Source organism: Lemur catta, chromosome 11 (genome assembly GCF_020740605.2).
Source record: "Lemur catta isolate mLemCat1 chromosome 11, mLemCat1.pri, whole genome shotgun sequence".
NCBI classification, from domain to species: Eukaryota; Metazoa; Chordata; class Mammalia; order Primates; family Lemuridae; genus Lemur; species Lemur catta.
The window spans coordinates 73,903,590-73,917,984 of record NC_059138.1 but is presented as its reverse complement, the minus strand read 5'-3'; the positions used below and the strand labels follow the sequence as shown (position 1 = coordinate 73,917,984).

The 14,395-nt window shown below is 35.2% G+C and overlaps 2 protein-coding genes across 5 annotated transcripts in view; one reads left to right on the top strand and one right to left on the bottom strand.

The window, feature by feature from the left end:
- TAX1BP1 (Tax1 binding protein 1) overlaps window positions 1–14,395 on the bottom strand; it is an 89,706-nt gene that overhangs the window by 35,215 nt on the left and 40,096 nt on the right. For all 4 annotated transcript variants that reach the window (XM_045564802.1, XM_045564803.1, XM_045564804.1 and 1 more), the window contains exons 6-11: window positions 7,259–7,407; window positions 7,086–7,176; window positions 4,368–4,553; window positions 2,494–2,718; window positions 1,786–1,932; window positions 539–659 (exon numbers count right to left, since the gene is read on the bottom strand). In XM_045564802.1, coding sequence (XP_045420758.1) covers window positions 539–659; window positions 1,786–1,932; window positions 2,494–2,718; window positions 4,368–4,553; window positions 7,086–7,176; window positions 7,259–7,407 — 919 coding nt within the window. The remainder of the gene's footprint in view (window positions 1–538; window positions 660–1,785; window positions 1,933–2,493; window positions 2,719–4,367; window positions 4,554–7,085; window positions 7,177–7,258; window positions 7,408–14,395) is intronic.
- The window catches only part of JAZF1 (JAZF zinc finger 1), a 383,233-nt gene that overhangs the window by 365,173 nt on the left and 3,665 nt on the right, over window positions 1–14,395 (top strand). The window lies entirely within an intron of this gene.

Genomic DNA, 14,395 nt, shown 5'->3' with positions numbered 1-14,395 from the left:
ATGGATCCCCAATCTGTTCTATAAGTTTATTAAAAAAACTAATAAAAATTTAATTCATCAGCCAACAAGTAAACTAATGAAGGAAGAAGTACCCTACTAAAACAACCCAAACAACAACAACAAAAAAACTCCAGAGAAACATGAAAAGAATCGGGGATTCCCTGTCCCTGCCAAATAACAAAATTAAAACGCCACAAATAATATGCCTCAAAATTCCATAGATTTAATGGAATAAAAAGTAAAAATTGAATTCTTGGCTTTTGTCCTGTATAACCCAAATGAGTACTCATAAGCACTAGCTCATTTCTAACACTTTGAATATTCTCATGATAATAAATATTAATTTACACTCACATTTTGTATATCACCACATGTATGACTTTATTTTACATTTACACCCTTTTCCCTTTGCCTTGATTCCCTCACTCATGAGGATTTTTTAATAAGTGCCTTGAAATTCTTACACATGGAAGGAGGCAGTATAAGTAAGTATCTTTAAAAAAGAACACCCTACACAAAAAGTCTAAAAGATTTCTACCTGTAGAAGGTGATGGCTTTACATCCATAGCAGAGGCAGAAGTGGCTGGGTCTGTGTTTACTGAAGCATCATTCACTTTCTGCTGATTCCCAATTTTCTTTGTGAAGACATTATTATTGGCCTATTCAAAATGTTAATAATAAATTGTTCAATGAAGTCACTGAATGAGTCATATTTCCTTCTTGCAATAACTATGTAAATAATAATTATGAAAAGAAATCCTGAAAAGTCCATAAAGCTGCTTTTGTCTTAAAAGCCAACAAAGAGTAAAGTTATACACATCATCTTCCTAACTGACCTAAATGTTGCAGAAGAAAAATATTTTATTTTTTCTTGTGAAATCATCAAAACACCACCAAAACTCGTCCTTCATAGAAATCTCAAAATGTCACAAGTTTTCTATTACAAAGTCATAATGGGTTCAAAAGGCCCCAAACCCAAATCTATACATGTTGAGTTATATTTAAAGTATAATTTTTTTTTTCCACAAAAGTCTTCCTACTTTACCACATGCATTCCTTGCTTCTTTATCTCCTTTTGGATTTCAAAAAGACCAGGAAAATATAATCTGTATCATGTAGTATAACAAAACTGTGGTAACACTTGCAATTTCAAGTTTTAAATATGTTTCTTCTATAATACATTTCCAGGAGCTCTTCATATAGCAAGCCTTGTATTTAAGGACCCACATTAAAATGCACATTATCTCAAAACAAAACCATTTTCTCTGCTTTACTACAAATCTGCCTACTTAATCTCAAATGGAATACAAAAGAATTAGCTAATACTCTTAACTCTTCCTAATCTAGCGGACATGAGTAGGATCCAAGAATTTACCAATAACCACCAAAAAAATCATCCAATACTGCAGGATAATCAATGGTAAACTACTCCAATGAGGACAGGTGTCATTGTCACAAGAGAGATTCAATAATATGTACTGAGATTTAAGTGACAAAGATATTTATCAAGAACTTAAAAGACAATGGCCTAGGAAATAGGGCTCTCTCTCCTGTTTTTTTTTTCTTGCTGCTTACCCTTGCTTCCTTTGCTGGTGGTCCAGTAAGAATTCTAGATTCTTTTTTTTTTAAAGAGTTACCATTATAATATTAGGCCAAAGACTTGAAGTCAAGCAGAGATAAATTACATTTACAAGGTTGGTATTTGAAATATTAAAGATTTTACTTGCAAACAAAAAATATTGATAAAGAAAATACGTTACTTTGTATGAATTCAATGATACTTACTGATTGGTCTGAAAGTTTGTTTATTTGTTTTTGAAGCCTCTGGCATTCCTTAAATTTTTCTTTGTAATGATCTGCAGCCATCTGAAGACGAAGTTTCAGATCTTCAACTTCTCTTCTCAGTTCGTGTTCCAGAGTATCAGTCTTTTCCTAAGAAAGAAACACAGACTCTAAGAGAATAATGAAAATCTGATACCTCATAATGTCACAGTAATTATCCCAACTTTATTTTCACTTTTCTCTGGCTTTTAATTTTTATTTGTTTCAGGGTTATGGCTACAGAGCAACATTAGCTCTCCTAATAAATCCAGCTTTATATTCTTAGGACTAAGGTTCATTAAAAAACTAGAGAAAAATAAGCCACCTCCTGAGGAGCAATTATTCCTCTCTTAAACAACCATAATACCATTTTATACAGCTAGTAAATAAAAAATTCCAAACAAAGCAATATATCTTAATACCTGACATCAATACATTTAATTAATAATAGAGCAGCTTTTACTAGCCACTAGGAATTTTGTTTATAGAAGTTTTTCTTAAAGCATACATTAATTTCAACCCAAGAAATTATGATGACTAAACGAAATGAATGGAAATTTAAAATTCTCTGATAAGGAATGTAGCCTGACTTATTTTAACACAACTTACTCTTTTGTGAGCTTATAGTGGTTTTTCTCATCAACATGGAAATTCAAAATTAACTTGCTTTACCTGATCTTTTTTCACAGCACTTAGTTTAAGTTCTGCCACTGCATCAGCTAACTGCTTTTTCACTTTCTCATTTTCCAAGCGTGCAGTATGTAGATCTGCCATTGTTCTGTCTCGCACATTTACAGCATCACTTAGTTCTTTAGTCAGAAAGACAACTTTTTGCCGAGTTGCCTGAACCTGTTCCTCTGCTTTACGAAGTTGCTCCTTTAACAGAAATGTATCTTCCTAAAGAAAGCAGAGAAATGTATTTGCAATTAACTATTCAAGTAAAAAATGGAAGCAGAAAACAATTTTTACATATATTTTAACAGATCCAAACTTTTAAATACTGCTTTTCTATTCAAGACTTGGAGTATATGTCTAGAAAAAATTTAAGAGATGACTTTGTTTTAGATTCCCCATATAACAACTCTACGTACTGGGTGTCATTGTTACTACTTTATACATGAGGAAATAAAAGTACAGGATGTCAAGCAACACACTCAGTACTTAAAGATCTGGCTAATCCGAGGCTCAAATGAAAGATCCTGTCCCCTAGAATCTCTCCAGCTGAAACTACTGACCCTCATTTTTTATAATTACCAGTAAAAATAATTTCAAAAACTTCTTTGTAACACTGCAAATTTTGGTTCAAAGAGGTTTCTTACTTTCTAACCTAAAATACATCCAATACAATATTAATCTACCATTTCAGATCATTATGAAAACACAGAATCGATTTAGGCATTAGTTCTAATAACAAAATATTGATATACCAATAGTAAAGATGAGGTACTAGGAAAATGAAAAGTAATCAGCACCTCTTAATAAATCTAAAAGTATCTTTAAAAAGTTAAAATTGCCCTGATGAAATTACTGGAATCAACCTAAGTATCCACTCATTAATAGATGAATGGATTTAAAAAAATGTGGTATATATACACAATGGAATGTAACTCAGCTATAAAAGAGAATGAAATCCTGTAATTTGCAACAACATGGATGGAAATAGAGAACATTGTTAAGTAAAATAAGCCAGGCACAGAAAGACAATCTCACATGTTCTCGCTCATATGTGGGAGCTAAATTGATCACATGGAGACAGTAGAATGATAGATACACCACAGGCTGGGCAGGGTAGCAAAGAAAGGGCATAAAATGGGGTTGGTTAATGGGTACAAAAATATATTTAGATAGAATGAACAATATTTGCTAGCACAACAAAGTGACTATAATCAACAATAAGTTATGGGATACCTTAAAATAACTAAAAGAGTGGAACTGAAATGTTCCTAACACAAAGAAGGATAAATGCTTGAAGTGAATACCCCAATTACCCAGATTTGATTATTACACATTATATGCCTGTATCAAAATATCACATGTACCATATAAATATATGTAACTATAATATTATGTACCCATAATTAAATGTAAAAAATTTTTTAAAAATTAATGTGTGATCTTTTACTACAAAAAATTTTAGAGGTAACATAAGAATTCGGGATAATTTGAATGTGAACTAACTATATATGAGAATGAATATGATTCTATCAGTGCTACATTCTTAGGTGTGATAATGACATTAGTGTTTTACAGAAGAATATACTTGTTCATAAGAGAGACATGCTACAGTATTGAGTGAATTATAATGCCTGTGAATGACTTTTAAATGGCTCAGAAAAAAAGGCATGTAAATGTGGGAGATAAAACAAAGAATGGTAAAATATTTTAGGGTACACAGGTATCCACTGTCCTGTTCTTCCAACTTTTTTGTAGGTTTGAACTTTTTCAAAAAAAGGATTGGGGGGATTAAAAATAAAAATAATCATATTGTACACATTTAATAGAGATATATTTTACAATCTTCACATACACATTGTAAAAGTACTTACTTTACTTGAGGTTGTAAGCATAAAAGTCCTTTGCAGATTTTCCTTTTCAGTCAAACAGAACTGCAGTCTGCCAATCTCTTCTTTGAAGTGAGTAATCATGCTTTCTTTGTTCCCATCTAAATTCTTTAAAGTCTGGACCTCTGACATAAGCTTGGTATTTTCTATTTCTGTATTCTTCAAATGTACCTACAAAGTGTTTGAAAATGTCAAGAATACATTTTCTAATTCCATAGCCTAAATTAGTCAAAATTTAAAATACCATTATCTATAACCCAAAAATAATCAAAGGACGGAAAGACACACTACACAAGGAGTCAGGAGACCCAGGTTCTTCCAAATGACTAGCTAAGCAAGTAAGAGCAAACATGGCTTTCCTAAGCTTTTTTACTTTCCATAGAGATTATCCTAAGGTCTAACTGTAATACCTGGTCTCTACAGTCTTTTCCTGTGATTTAATGATTTCAGGTTCTCTTTAAAAATACAAATGGATTTGGTTGCTCTTTTGGGGAAACAAATTATATTATAGGCATATTTAAATATGAAGGCATAACTAGATTCTGGAAAACTAGAAGGGGTACATTCAAAAACAACATCTAAAGCAATTCAATTTTTTGCATGTGAAAAGTATTAATACTACATCATTTACTTCCCATGTGCCTATAAACACATGTGCTGACTAACCCAACTATATTGATTGTCTCATGAACTCTGGCAGCTCCTGATTTGCTCCTAACAGATATACAAATCAAATTCCATTAACTGGAATTATAAAGAGGACAGACAACTAGTGTCCACTATTCAAGCATTATCTTGCTTTGGTTAAGAGTATTGGAAAGAAATGAATTAATATACTTTTTACATTTTATACATTTTACTTTTCTATACATTTTACTCTTTAAACATATGGAATGTTAAAGAACTAATTCCTGTTCACAAGGATGGAATATAACTCCTGATTCTCTGAAGTTGTCAACAGCCAACATCTCTGCAGCATCACTTTTAAAACACTACCTAATTTTCATAATCATCAGCTCATGAAAGTGACTTTACATGAAGCTGACTTACTCAACAGTATTCTTGAAATTCCTCATCTGGAAATGCCTTCAGAAAATACTTATGAGCCTTTAGAAAATAAGTCTCCATTTGAACCCGTATTATTGACAACTAAGTTAAGCACCCAATTATTTCAGAATTGGTTGAAAAAGAAAAATTTCAGAAGGTGAAGACTTATAAGCAGTGAGGATTTTTTTGCAAAATGACAGTCTCTGAAGATCATTCTGAAAGTCAAACTCTAAACATAAGCATCAGTGAAATAAATTAATGCTCTCCCCAAGGCATATATGTATGTTTTAAAAGGACAAAATATCTGTTTATGTAAATTCTGATAAACAAGTATCTTGTTACCAATAAAACTCTTTGACTTATTATACAGTACCTGCTAAGTATCTAAAATAGGAGCAAATTAATTTCCTAAAAACTAACTTTTAGGGGTGATACACAATGTGATTATGACTTTCTCCTTGCTCTCTCTGGGATCACTTACTCTCAGAGAAGTTGGCTGCCATGCTGTGAGGATGTTCAAGCAGCCTCTGGGAGAGACTATGAGAAAAGAGATGAAAGGTCTCCTGCCAAAAGCCATGTAAGTTAGCCATCGTCAAAGCAGATCCTCCAGTTCTAATCAAGCCTTTAGGTCAGCGATCTCCAACCTTTTTGGCACCAGGGATCAGTTTCATGGAGGACAATTTTTCCATGGACTGGGGTGGGGGGGTAGATTCAGGATGATTCAACGACATTACACTTATTGTGCACTTTATTATTATTACATTGTCACTTGCCACTCGCTGATAGGGTTTTGATATGAGTCTGCAAGCAACTGATTTATTATGATCTCTGTGCAGTCAAACCTCTCTGCTAATGATAATCTGTATTTGCAGCCACTCCCCAGTGCTAGCATCACTGCCTCAGCTCCACCCTCATATCATCAGGCATTACATTCTCCCACTCTTGTGAGAATCTCATGCGCTGATCTGACAAGAGGTGGAACTCAGGCGGTGATGCGAGTGATGGGGAGCAGCCGTAAACACAGATGAAGCTTCGATCACTAGCCTGCCACTCACCTCCTGCTGTGTGGCCCGGATCCTAACAGGCCACAGACCAGGCCAGTACCAGTCCATGGCCCAGGGGTTGGGGACTGCAGCTTTAGGTGACCGCAGCCTTTGCTGACATCTTCACTGAAATTACATTAGACATCAGGAGCCAAAGCCACTCAGTTAAGGTGCTCCCAAATTCCTGACCCATAGCCCTTAAGTTTTGGGGTAATTTGTTACAAAGCAATAGATAATAAAAATAGAAAGAGGCCAGGCGCGGTGGCTCACGCCTGTAATCCTAGCCCTCTGGGAGGCCGAGGCAGGTGGATTGCTCGAGGTCAGGAGTTAGAGACCAGCAAGAGCGAGACCCCGTCTCTACTAAAAATAGAAAGAAATTATCTGGCCAACTAAAAAAATATATATAGAAAAAAATTAGCCGGCCATGGTGGCGCATGCCTGTGGTCCCAGCTACTCAGGAGGCTGAGGCAGTAGGATCGCTTAAGCCCAGTAGTTTTGAGGTTGCTGTGAGCTAGGCTGACGCCACAGCACTCACTCTAGCCCGGGTAACACAGCGAGACTCTGTCTCAAAAAAAATAAAAATAAAAAAAATAAAATAGAAAGAATAAATTACCTTATAAAGTTCCTTCTCATCCTTTTCCGTCTTCAAATGACATTCAAGTTGTTCTCTTTCATGTTGTGCCTTCCTGAGTTTGTCTTTTAAACTGAGTTAAGATAAAGTAACATTAATATAGGAAAAAAAACTGTTAAAACATCAAAGTTATTTTTAAAAAGCATCAGAAATACCTGTCTAATTCAGTTTCTTTTTCAATTGCTTTATGTGTCACTGACACAATATCTTCCTCAAGCTGGAGAGCTTTGGATGTAGCATCACTGTATCTCTTCTTAAACTCTTCATTTTCCATTTTTAAGGTCTGTGATACTTCAGTAAGACCCTGAGAAACAAGGTATTTTGAGAAACAGAAACACAATCAGTAAGGCAAATTTGTGTACCTTTAACACTATGTATTCTTAAAGTTTTATTCCTGTATTTGTCCCCTCCAAAATTTATAAGCTATGACTACAAAATAAACCTGAAATTCTAACATATTTAAATTTTCAACATGTAGCCCCATAAATATGTACAACTATATGTATCTACACTTCTTAAAAATGAAAGCTTAATTCAACAAAATGAATTTTCACATGCTAAATTAATCAATTATTAATTTATATGTATTTCCTGCCCCCCCTCAGACTTTTCGTGTACCCTGATTGATTTTGCTAACTTCTCCACCAGAGGGCAGGCAACAAAAATAAGAAAAAATTTTTTAATTTTTCTTTTTCACATCTCATTTTTCAATGTTATCCCAATGACAAAATGGGTATCATGACACTATCAAAGTTAACACCCACTTCTTCTAGCCATTAAAGCACTAAAATAAATGTTCTTGCCAGTATGACTCAGACCGAAACAAATATTCAAAGATAATAAAATCAATATAAGAGGTAGTAAATACAACAGATTAAACGTATTTCTATTCAAAATAAAATATTCTACTCTAAGCAGATAATTTAAATGTTTAAAAATTAGAGATCAGCATGAGCAAAAGTAGTGAGAACCCGTCTCTACAAAAAACAGAAAAATTAGCTGGCATGGTGGTGTACGCCTATAGTCCCAGCTACTCGGGAGGCTGAGGCAAGAAGATCACTTGAGTCCAGGAATTTGAGGTTGCAGTGAGCTATGATCATACCACTGCCCTCATCCCCGGAATAAGACCCTGCCTCCAAAAAAAGGCCTTTTCCACCTAGTTCATAAAATTATGAGACTCAAATGTAACAATGTATATATGGAGGTGCTTTGTTATGGAAAGCTATAAAACAAAGGATCTGGCAAATTAGGACAAATTATTTTTATTAAACAATACTTTTAAAGTTTCCCACAAATAATACCCACCCAACAACAAAAATAGAAAATTACCATTCTGCCAAGTAACAAACATTATGCATTATTTGTAACTCTCCTTAATTCACATAAAGTAACCCAGCCAAATATTCTACTACATAGGAGATGCTATACTATGTGCTTTATGTAGTCTCATTTGATCTACACGTGGGCCTAAGAATTAGAATTACCATGCTCATTTACATATGAGAAAACCGAGCCACAGAAAAGTTAAGCAGTTTACCAAAGGTTACACAGCTAGTAAATGGTAGAACTAAGAATGATTTAAACTTACCAACATTCTCAAACAAAAAATTTTCTAAAATAATAATGGAACATTTAATTTTAATAAAGTACTGAAATTTTGATAATTTTATTTTTATCTAGATTTGATATGATCTTTCTTAATACTAGTCTAGCATTAATAAATAGATTAAGTTATAAGATACTATCAAAGATATTTCCTAGATCTCACTCAAAAACTGCAAAATTCAAAGACTACTTCATTGGTGGTGTGGCAGAGACTGCTGGTTGTCTGCCAAATTACAATCTATTGGCCACAGTAATACATACTGTTGCTCAGCTAAACTGTAGTTAGTCAGCTTCTCTTGTAGTTAGTCATCAATGAAATATAAATGTCTCATTTCAATAAATGTCACATCAATGGAATATAATTGAAGTGATACATATCACCTCCACGTCTTAACTAAAATTATTGAACATGCCTTGTCTAAGATCGCTTTCCCCTTTTCAGCCAACTGAAACCAGGATAACGACCAAGTTTCTACCACGAAGTTGTAAATTCTCCAGGAGTCCCAGGTGGCAGTGCAGTGATATAAAAGGTAACTAGGCCCCTGAATAATCACGTGAAGCAAATCTGCCCCATAGACTTCAATGACTCACAACATAGACCGTTACATTTTTTTAAAAAACTTTGTTCTCCACTGTTGAGATGCTGTCTTCACTCTAATTCACTATTAATTCCTAACTAGTACTTAAGTGACTTATATCCATATAGTGCATTAAGAAAAAAATTAAATGTGCTATGTAATAACGTGTAAAATATGTACTACTGAACACTCAAATTCAGCTATTTTAAATTACTTGAAATGTCTGATTCATGAACAGAAAATGTAGCAACTAAAAGTAAACCAAAAAATATGGAAATTACAAAGCTAATTCAAACACTGCTATGACATAAGTAGACTTAATCTGAAAACAGCCAATTTGAAGGGCAACAAATAAAACGTAGAAGATCTCAAATACAGTAAAAAATTTTTTTCAGAAAAAGATTTGCCTCAAAAATCAAGACAGGGGCCGGGCGCGGTGGCTCACGCCTGTAATCCTAGCACTCTGGGAGGCCGAGGCGAGTGGATTGCTCGAGGTCAGGAGTTCGAGACCAGCCTGAGCAAGAGTGAGACCCCCGTCTCTACCAAAAATAGAAAGAAATGATTTGGACAGCTAAAAATCTATATAGAAAAAATTAGCTGGGCATGGTGGCACATGCCTGTAGTCCCAGCTACTCGGGAGGCTGAGGCAGTAGGATCGCTTAAGCCCAGGAGTTTGAGGTTGCTGTGAGCTAGGCTTACGCCACGGCACTCACTCTAGCCCGGGCAACAAAGCGAGACTCTGTCTCAAAAAAAAAAAAAAAAAAAAAAAAAAATCAAGACAGGGAATACTATTAAGCAATAAAAAGAAACAAAGAACTGATTCATGCTAAAACATGGATGAACCTCAAAATCATTATGCTAAGTGAAAGAAGTCAGACACAAAAGACATTTTATACAATCCTATTTATATAAAATGTCCAGAAAAGGCAATTATAAAGAGACAGAAAGTAGATTAGTGGTTCCCTGAGGCTGCAGGCAGGGATGTAAAGGAGAGACTGTTAATAAGCTGAAGATTTCTTTTGGGAATGATGAAAATATCCTAAAATTAGACTGTAGTGATGCTGGCACAACTCTGTAAGATACTAAAAACCACCCAATCGTATACTTTAAAAAAAAAAAAAACCCAAGATAATTGAGATTAATATAGATTATGGCTTTGAATGCTTGCTTTCTTTTATACCTGCAACTGAGTAATCTTGAATACAATCTTTTGGAAAAAATCTGTATTCTTGAGCCCAATTAAAATGCATTTTAAATAAAGAAAGTCCACGTTTGTTAATTTAAACAAAGTAGTATAAAGCAAAAGCAGACTATTCAGAAGTATGACCAGGGACCAGTACCAAGCCATCAACAGTTTGTTATCAGAACGTATAAGGAGCTTGAACAAAATGTAAATCAACTCATCACTAAGCACATTGTTGGGTTCACCTAACAACTTTTCATAACAGTACTTTCTCAATAACAGAAGCTATGCATTAACATACATTCTGGCGTATGTTTCTCATTTCAATACCAGTAACAAAGTTTGTAAATCAGCTACTTTGAGTACCACTGGAATAAAGAACTAATAAAAATATAATGCCGGCCGGGCGCGGTGGCTCACGCCTGTAATCCTAGCTCTGGGAGGCTGAGGCGGGTGGATTGCTCAAGGTCAGGAGTTCGAGACCAGCCTGAGCAAGAGTGAGACCCCGTCTCTACTAAAGATAGAAAGAAATTATCTGGCCAACTAAAAATATATATACAAAAAATTAGCCGGGCATGGTGGCGCATGCCTGTAGTCCCAGCTACTCGGGAGGCTGAGGCAGTAGGATCGCTTAAGCCCAGGAGTCTGAGGTTGCTGTGAGCCAGGCTGATGCCACGGCACTCACTCTAGCCCGGGCAACAGAGCGAGACTCTGTCTCAAAAAAAAAAAAAAAAAAAATATAATGCCATATACATGCAGAAAAACCATCCAGGCTTTTAAACTTTGGTACCTAGAATACCAGATAATTCAAATCATCTGAGCAAGAATATCTTGCCTCCTCCAAATAAACACCTTCCTGATGCTGACTCTAAACACATAATTAAATGAAATTTAAATAATACCAAGATGGAGTAACAAAGACCAGATTAACTCTATCACTTGAAATAACTAAAAAAACTAGACAAAATATATGAAGGAACAGCTCTTAAGCCATTGAACATTAGGAAAAAAAGGTAAGTGATTTGTGAAAGAAAGAACTGAAGCCAACCCTACAATTGCTCCAGCTTGTTACTATCTAGAGACTTTCAAGGTCACAGCGCAGGAAGGCAAACTCAGGGAGAGCCAGTGGTTTCCTTTAGTTATGGAGAAGTAACAGAGTCCAGAAAAGCCAAGGAGAACAGGGTTTGCAGGACAGAGTACCACAGAAAGGAGAGTTATGTTTAAAAAACAAAAAAAGAAGAAAAAAAGAGCTCCAGAGTCTGTCGGGAGTCCCTTTTTCAAGTTTTAAGTTGATTACTGATCAGCATATGCATGCAAGGAAATTAACCCAGGCTGTAGAAACAATCACCCAAAAAGGATTTCAGGGAACAGTGCCTGCAACTCAAAAAGGGCCAGGAATAGTGGCTGTTCCCACCAGCCAGAGTGGAAAACCTCATAATTCATGGGAGAGCAACTTTGAGTATTCTCTAATTGAAAGAAGGGTCTTTCCTCAGTAGTGGAGAGAGATTAACCCTAAACTAAATGCTGGTCTGGTCCCGCCAAACAAAGATCAAAGAGTTTCCAAGTAAACAAACTGCATCCCAGAACAAAGCTCAAGAATATTTTTAGGAATACAAAACATATTCAACACTCAACAAGGTAAAATTCACAATATTTAGCATCCAATCAAAAATTACGAGGCATGCATAGAGGCAGAAAAATGCAACCTATAATGAGGACAAAAGTCAATCATGCGAAACTGAATCAGAAATGGCCCAGATGATCAAGTTAGTGGACAAAAGACATTTAAACATGTGTATTCCATATGTTCAAGAAACTAGAGGAAAGATTGAATATAGTATACATAGAGACATGGAAGATATGAAAAAGACTCAAATTGAACTTCTAGGAGTGAAAAACAACATCTGAGATAAAAAATATAATGGATGGAACTAAACATTGCACAAGAAAAGATTAGGGAACTTGAGACATAAAAATTAACTATCCAAAATGCAACAGAGAAAGAAAGGAACTAAATAAAAAAATGAAGAGCACCAGTGAGCTCTGGGACAACTTCAAGCAACAAAACGTATCTGTACTTGGAGTTACTGAAGAAAAGGAAAGACAGAAAAAACAGCTGAAGAAATAATGGCCAAAATTTTTCAAAATTTGATGAAAACCATAACCCCACAGATATAAAAAGGTCAATGAACCCCAAATATAAAAAAAAAGCAAATAATAGGAAGGTACAACATAATCCAATTGCTTAAATTGATAAAATCTTAACAGTAGTAAGAGGGAAAAAAAAACACACATTAAATACAGATGAAAAAAAATACCAGTGACATTGAACGTCTCATCAAAAAACAAATGTGAGACCAGGGCACGGTGGCTCACGCCTGTAATCCTAGCACTCTGGGAGGCCGAGGGGGGAGGATCGCTCGAGGTCAGGAGTTCGAGACCAGCCTGAGCAAGAGCGAGACCCCATCTCTACTAAAAATAGAAAGAAATTAGCTGGACAACTGAAAATATATAGAAAAAATTAGCTGGGCATGGTAGCGCATGCCTGTAATACCAGCTACTCGGGAGACTGAGGCAGAAGGATCACTTGAGCCTAAGAGTTTGAGGTTGCTGTGAGTTAGGCTGACATCACAGCACTCTAGCCCAGGCAACAGAGTGAGACTCAGACTAAAAAAAAAAAAAAAAAAAAAAACAACAACAACAACAAAAAAAAACAAATGTGAGAAGAGCCACAGAGGCACATCTTTAAAACATTCAGACAATAAACTGTCAATCTAGAATTATATACCCAACAAAAATATTTCTAAAACTAAAAGAATTTTTCAGACATACAAAAGCTGAAAGGATTTGTCACCAGAAGATCTGAGCTACAAAAATGTTAAAGGAAGTTCTTTCAGGTAGAAGGAAAATAATACCAGATAAAAACATAGATCTATGCATTTTAGTGGGTTAATTCTTCATAAGAATACTTAAAATTACTTACAATACACTAAAGAGTACCTAAGCACTCCAAAAAGATACTACAACCATTTTGAATGGGGAAATGTTTAATGCAATTTCTTAAATGTTAATTTGCATTACTAGAATTTCAAATTTGAAGCTGCACAGGACCTCCCATGAATTACGTATCAAGGTAAATTTATCAGGCAGCACTCAATTAGACAAGCAGAACACTAAAGGAGAGAGAGAAGGGGAGAAAAAGACAAACACACACACACACACACACATTAAGGGATCTGACCTTGCGTATCTGTAGAAGCTAGAACCAGTCTATGTAAGATAAGCAATCAGCAAAGGAAAACGTTTATGCAGTAGAAAGAGCAAGAAGAAGAAAGGATCCACAATCACCAGCTGAAGTCCAACAGAACAGACTGAAACCTGTTGGTTCTTATTCTGACCTTGATGGTTTTAAACTGTTCTGAACATGCTGGGGTCTTTCCTGACACACCTTGCCCAAAAGATGGAGAAACCGAAGGAGGATATAATAGAAGGTAGAGTAACTGCAGCCTGGCTGCTACATCATGCCAACAAGATGAGCCAAAAGAGAGGCCACAACTTGTATACACTAAAAAATGGCTAATGCGTCACTTCTGCCTTCAAATCTTAAACAAGAATCTCTCTTACGGCCCACCCTACACAAGCTAGAATGGAATTCTGGAAAATGTAAGTTTGGCTTAGCCAAGCTGACATCTTACAAAGCCACCAAAATAACGTTCCATTTGTCAAAAAGAACTCCATTTGACTTAAGTTCCCTGAAATCTAAAATAATAAACTTTATACTTTTAACACATATAATCCTTCAATTGTATTATAAATGAATTTCATCCAAACAACTATGTGTCCTAGTATATTCCAATAAGAAAAATTCCTTCTACAAATTAAAATACCACTTTAATGAATAATACCCAAAAAGATATTAAATAAAA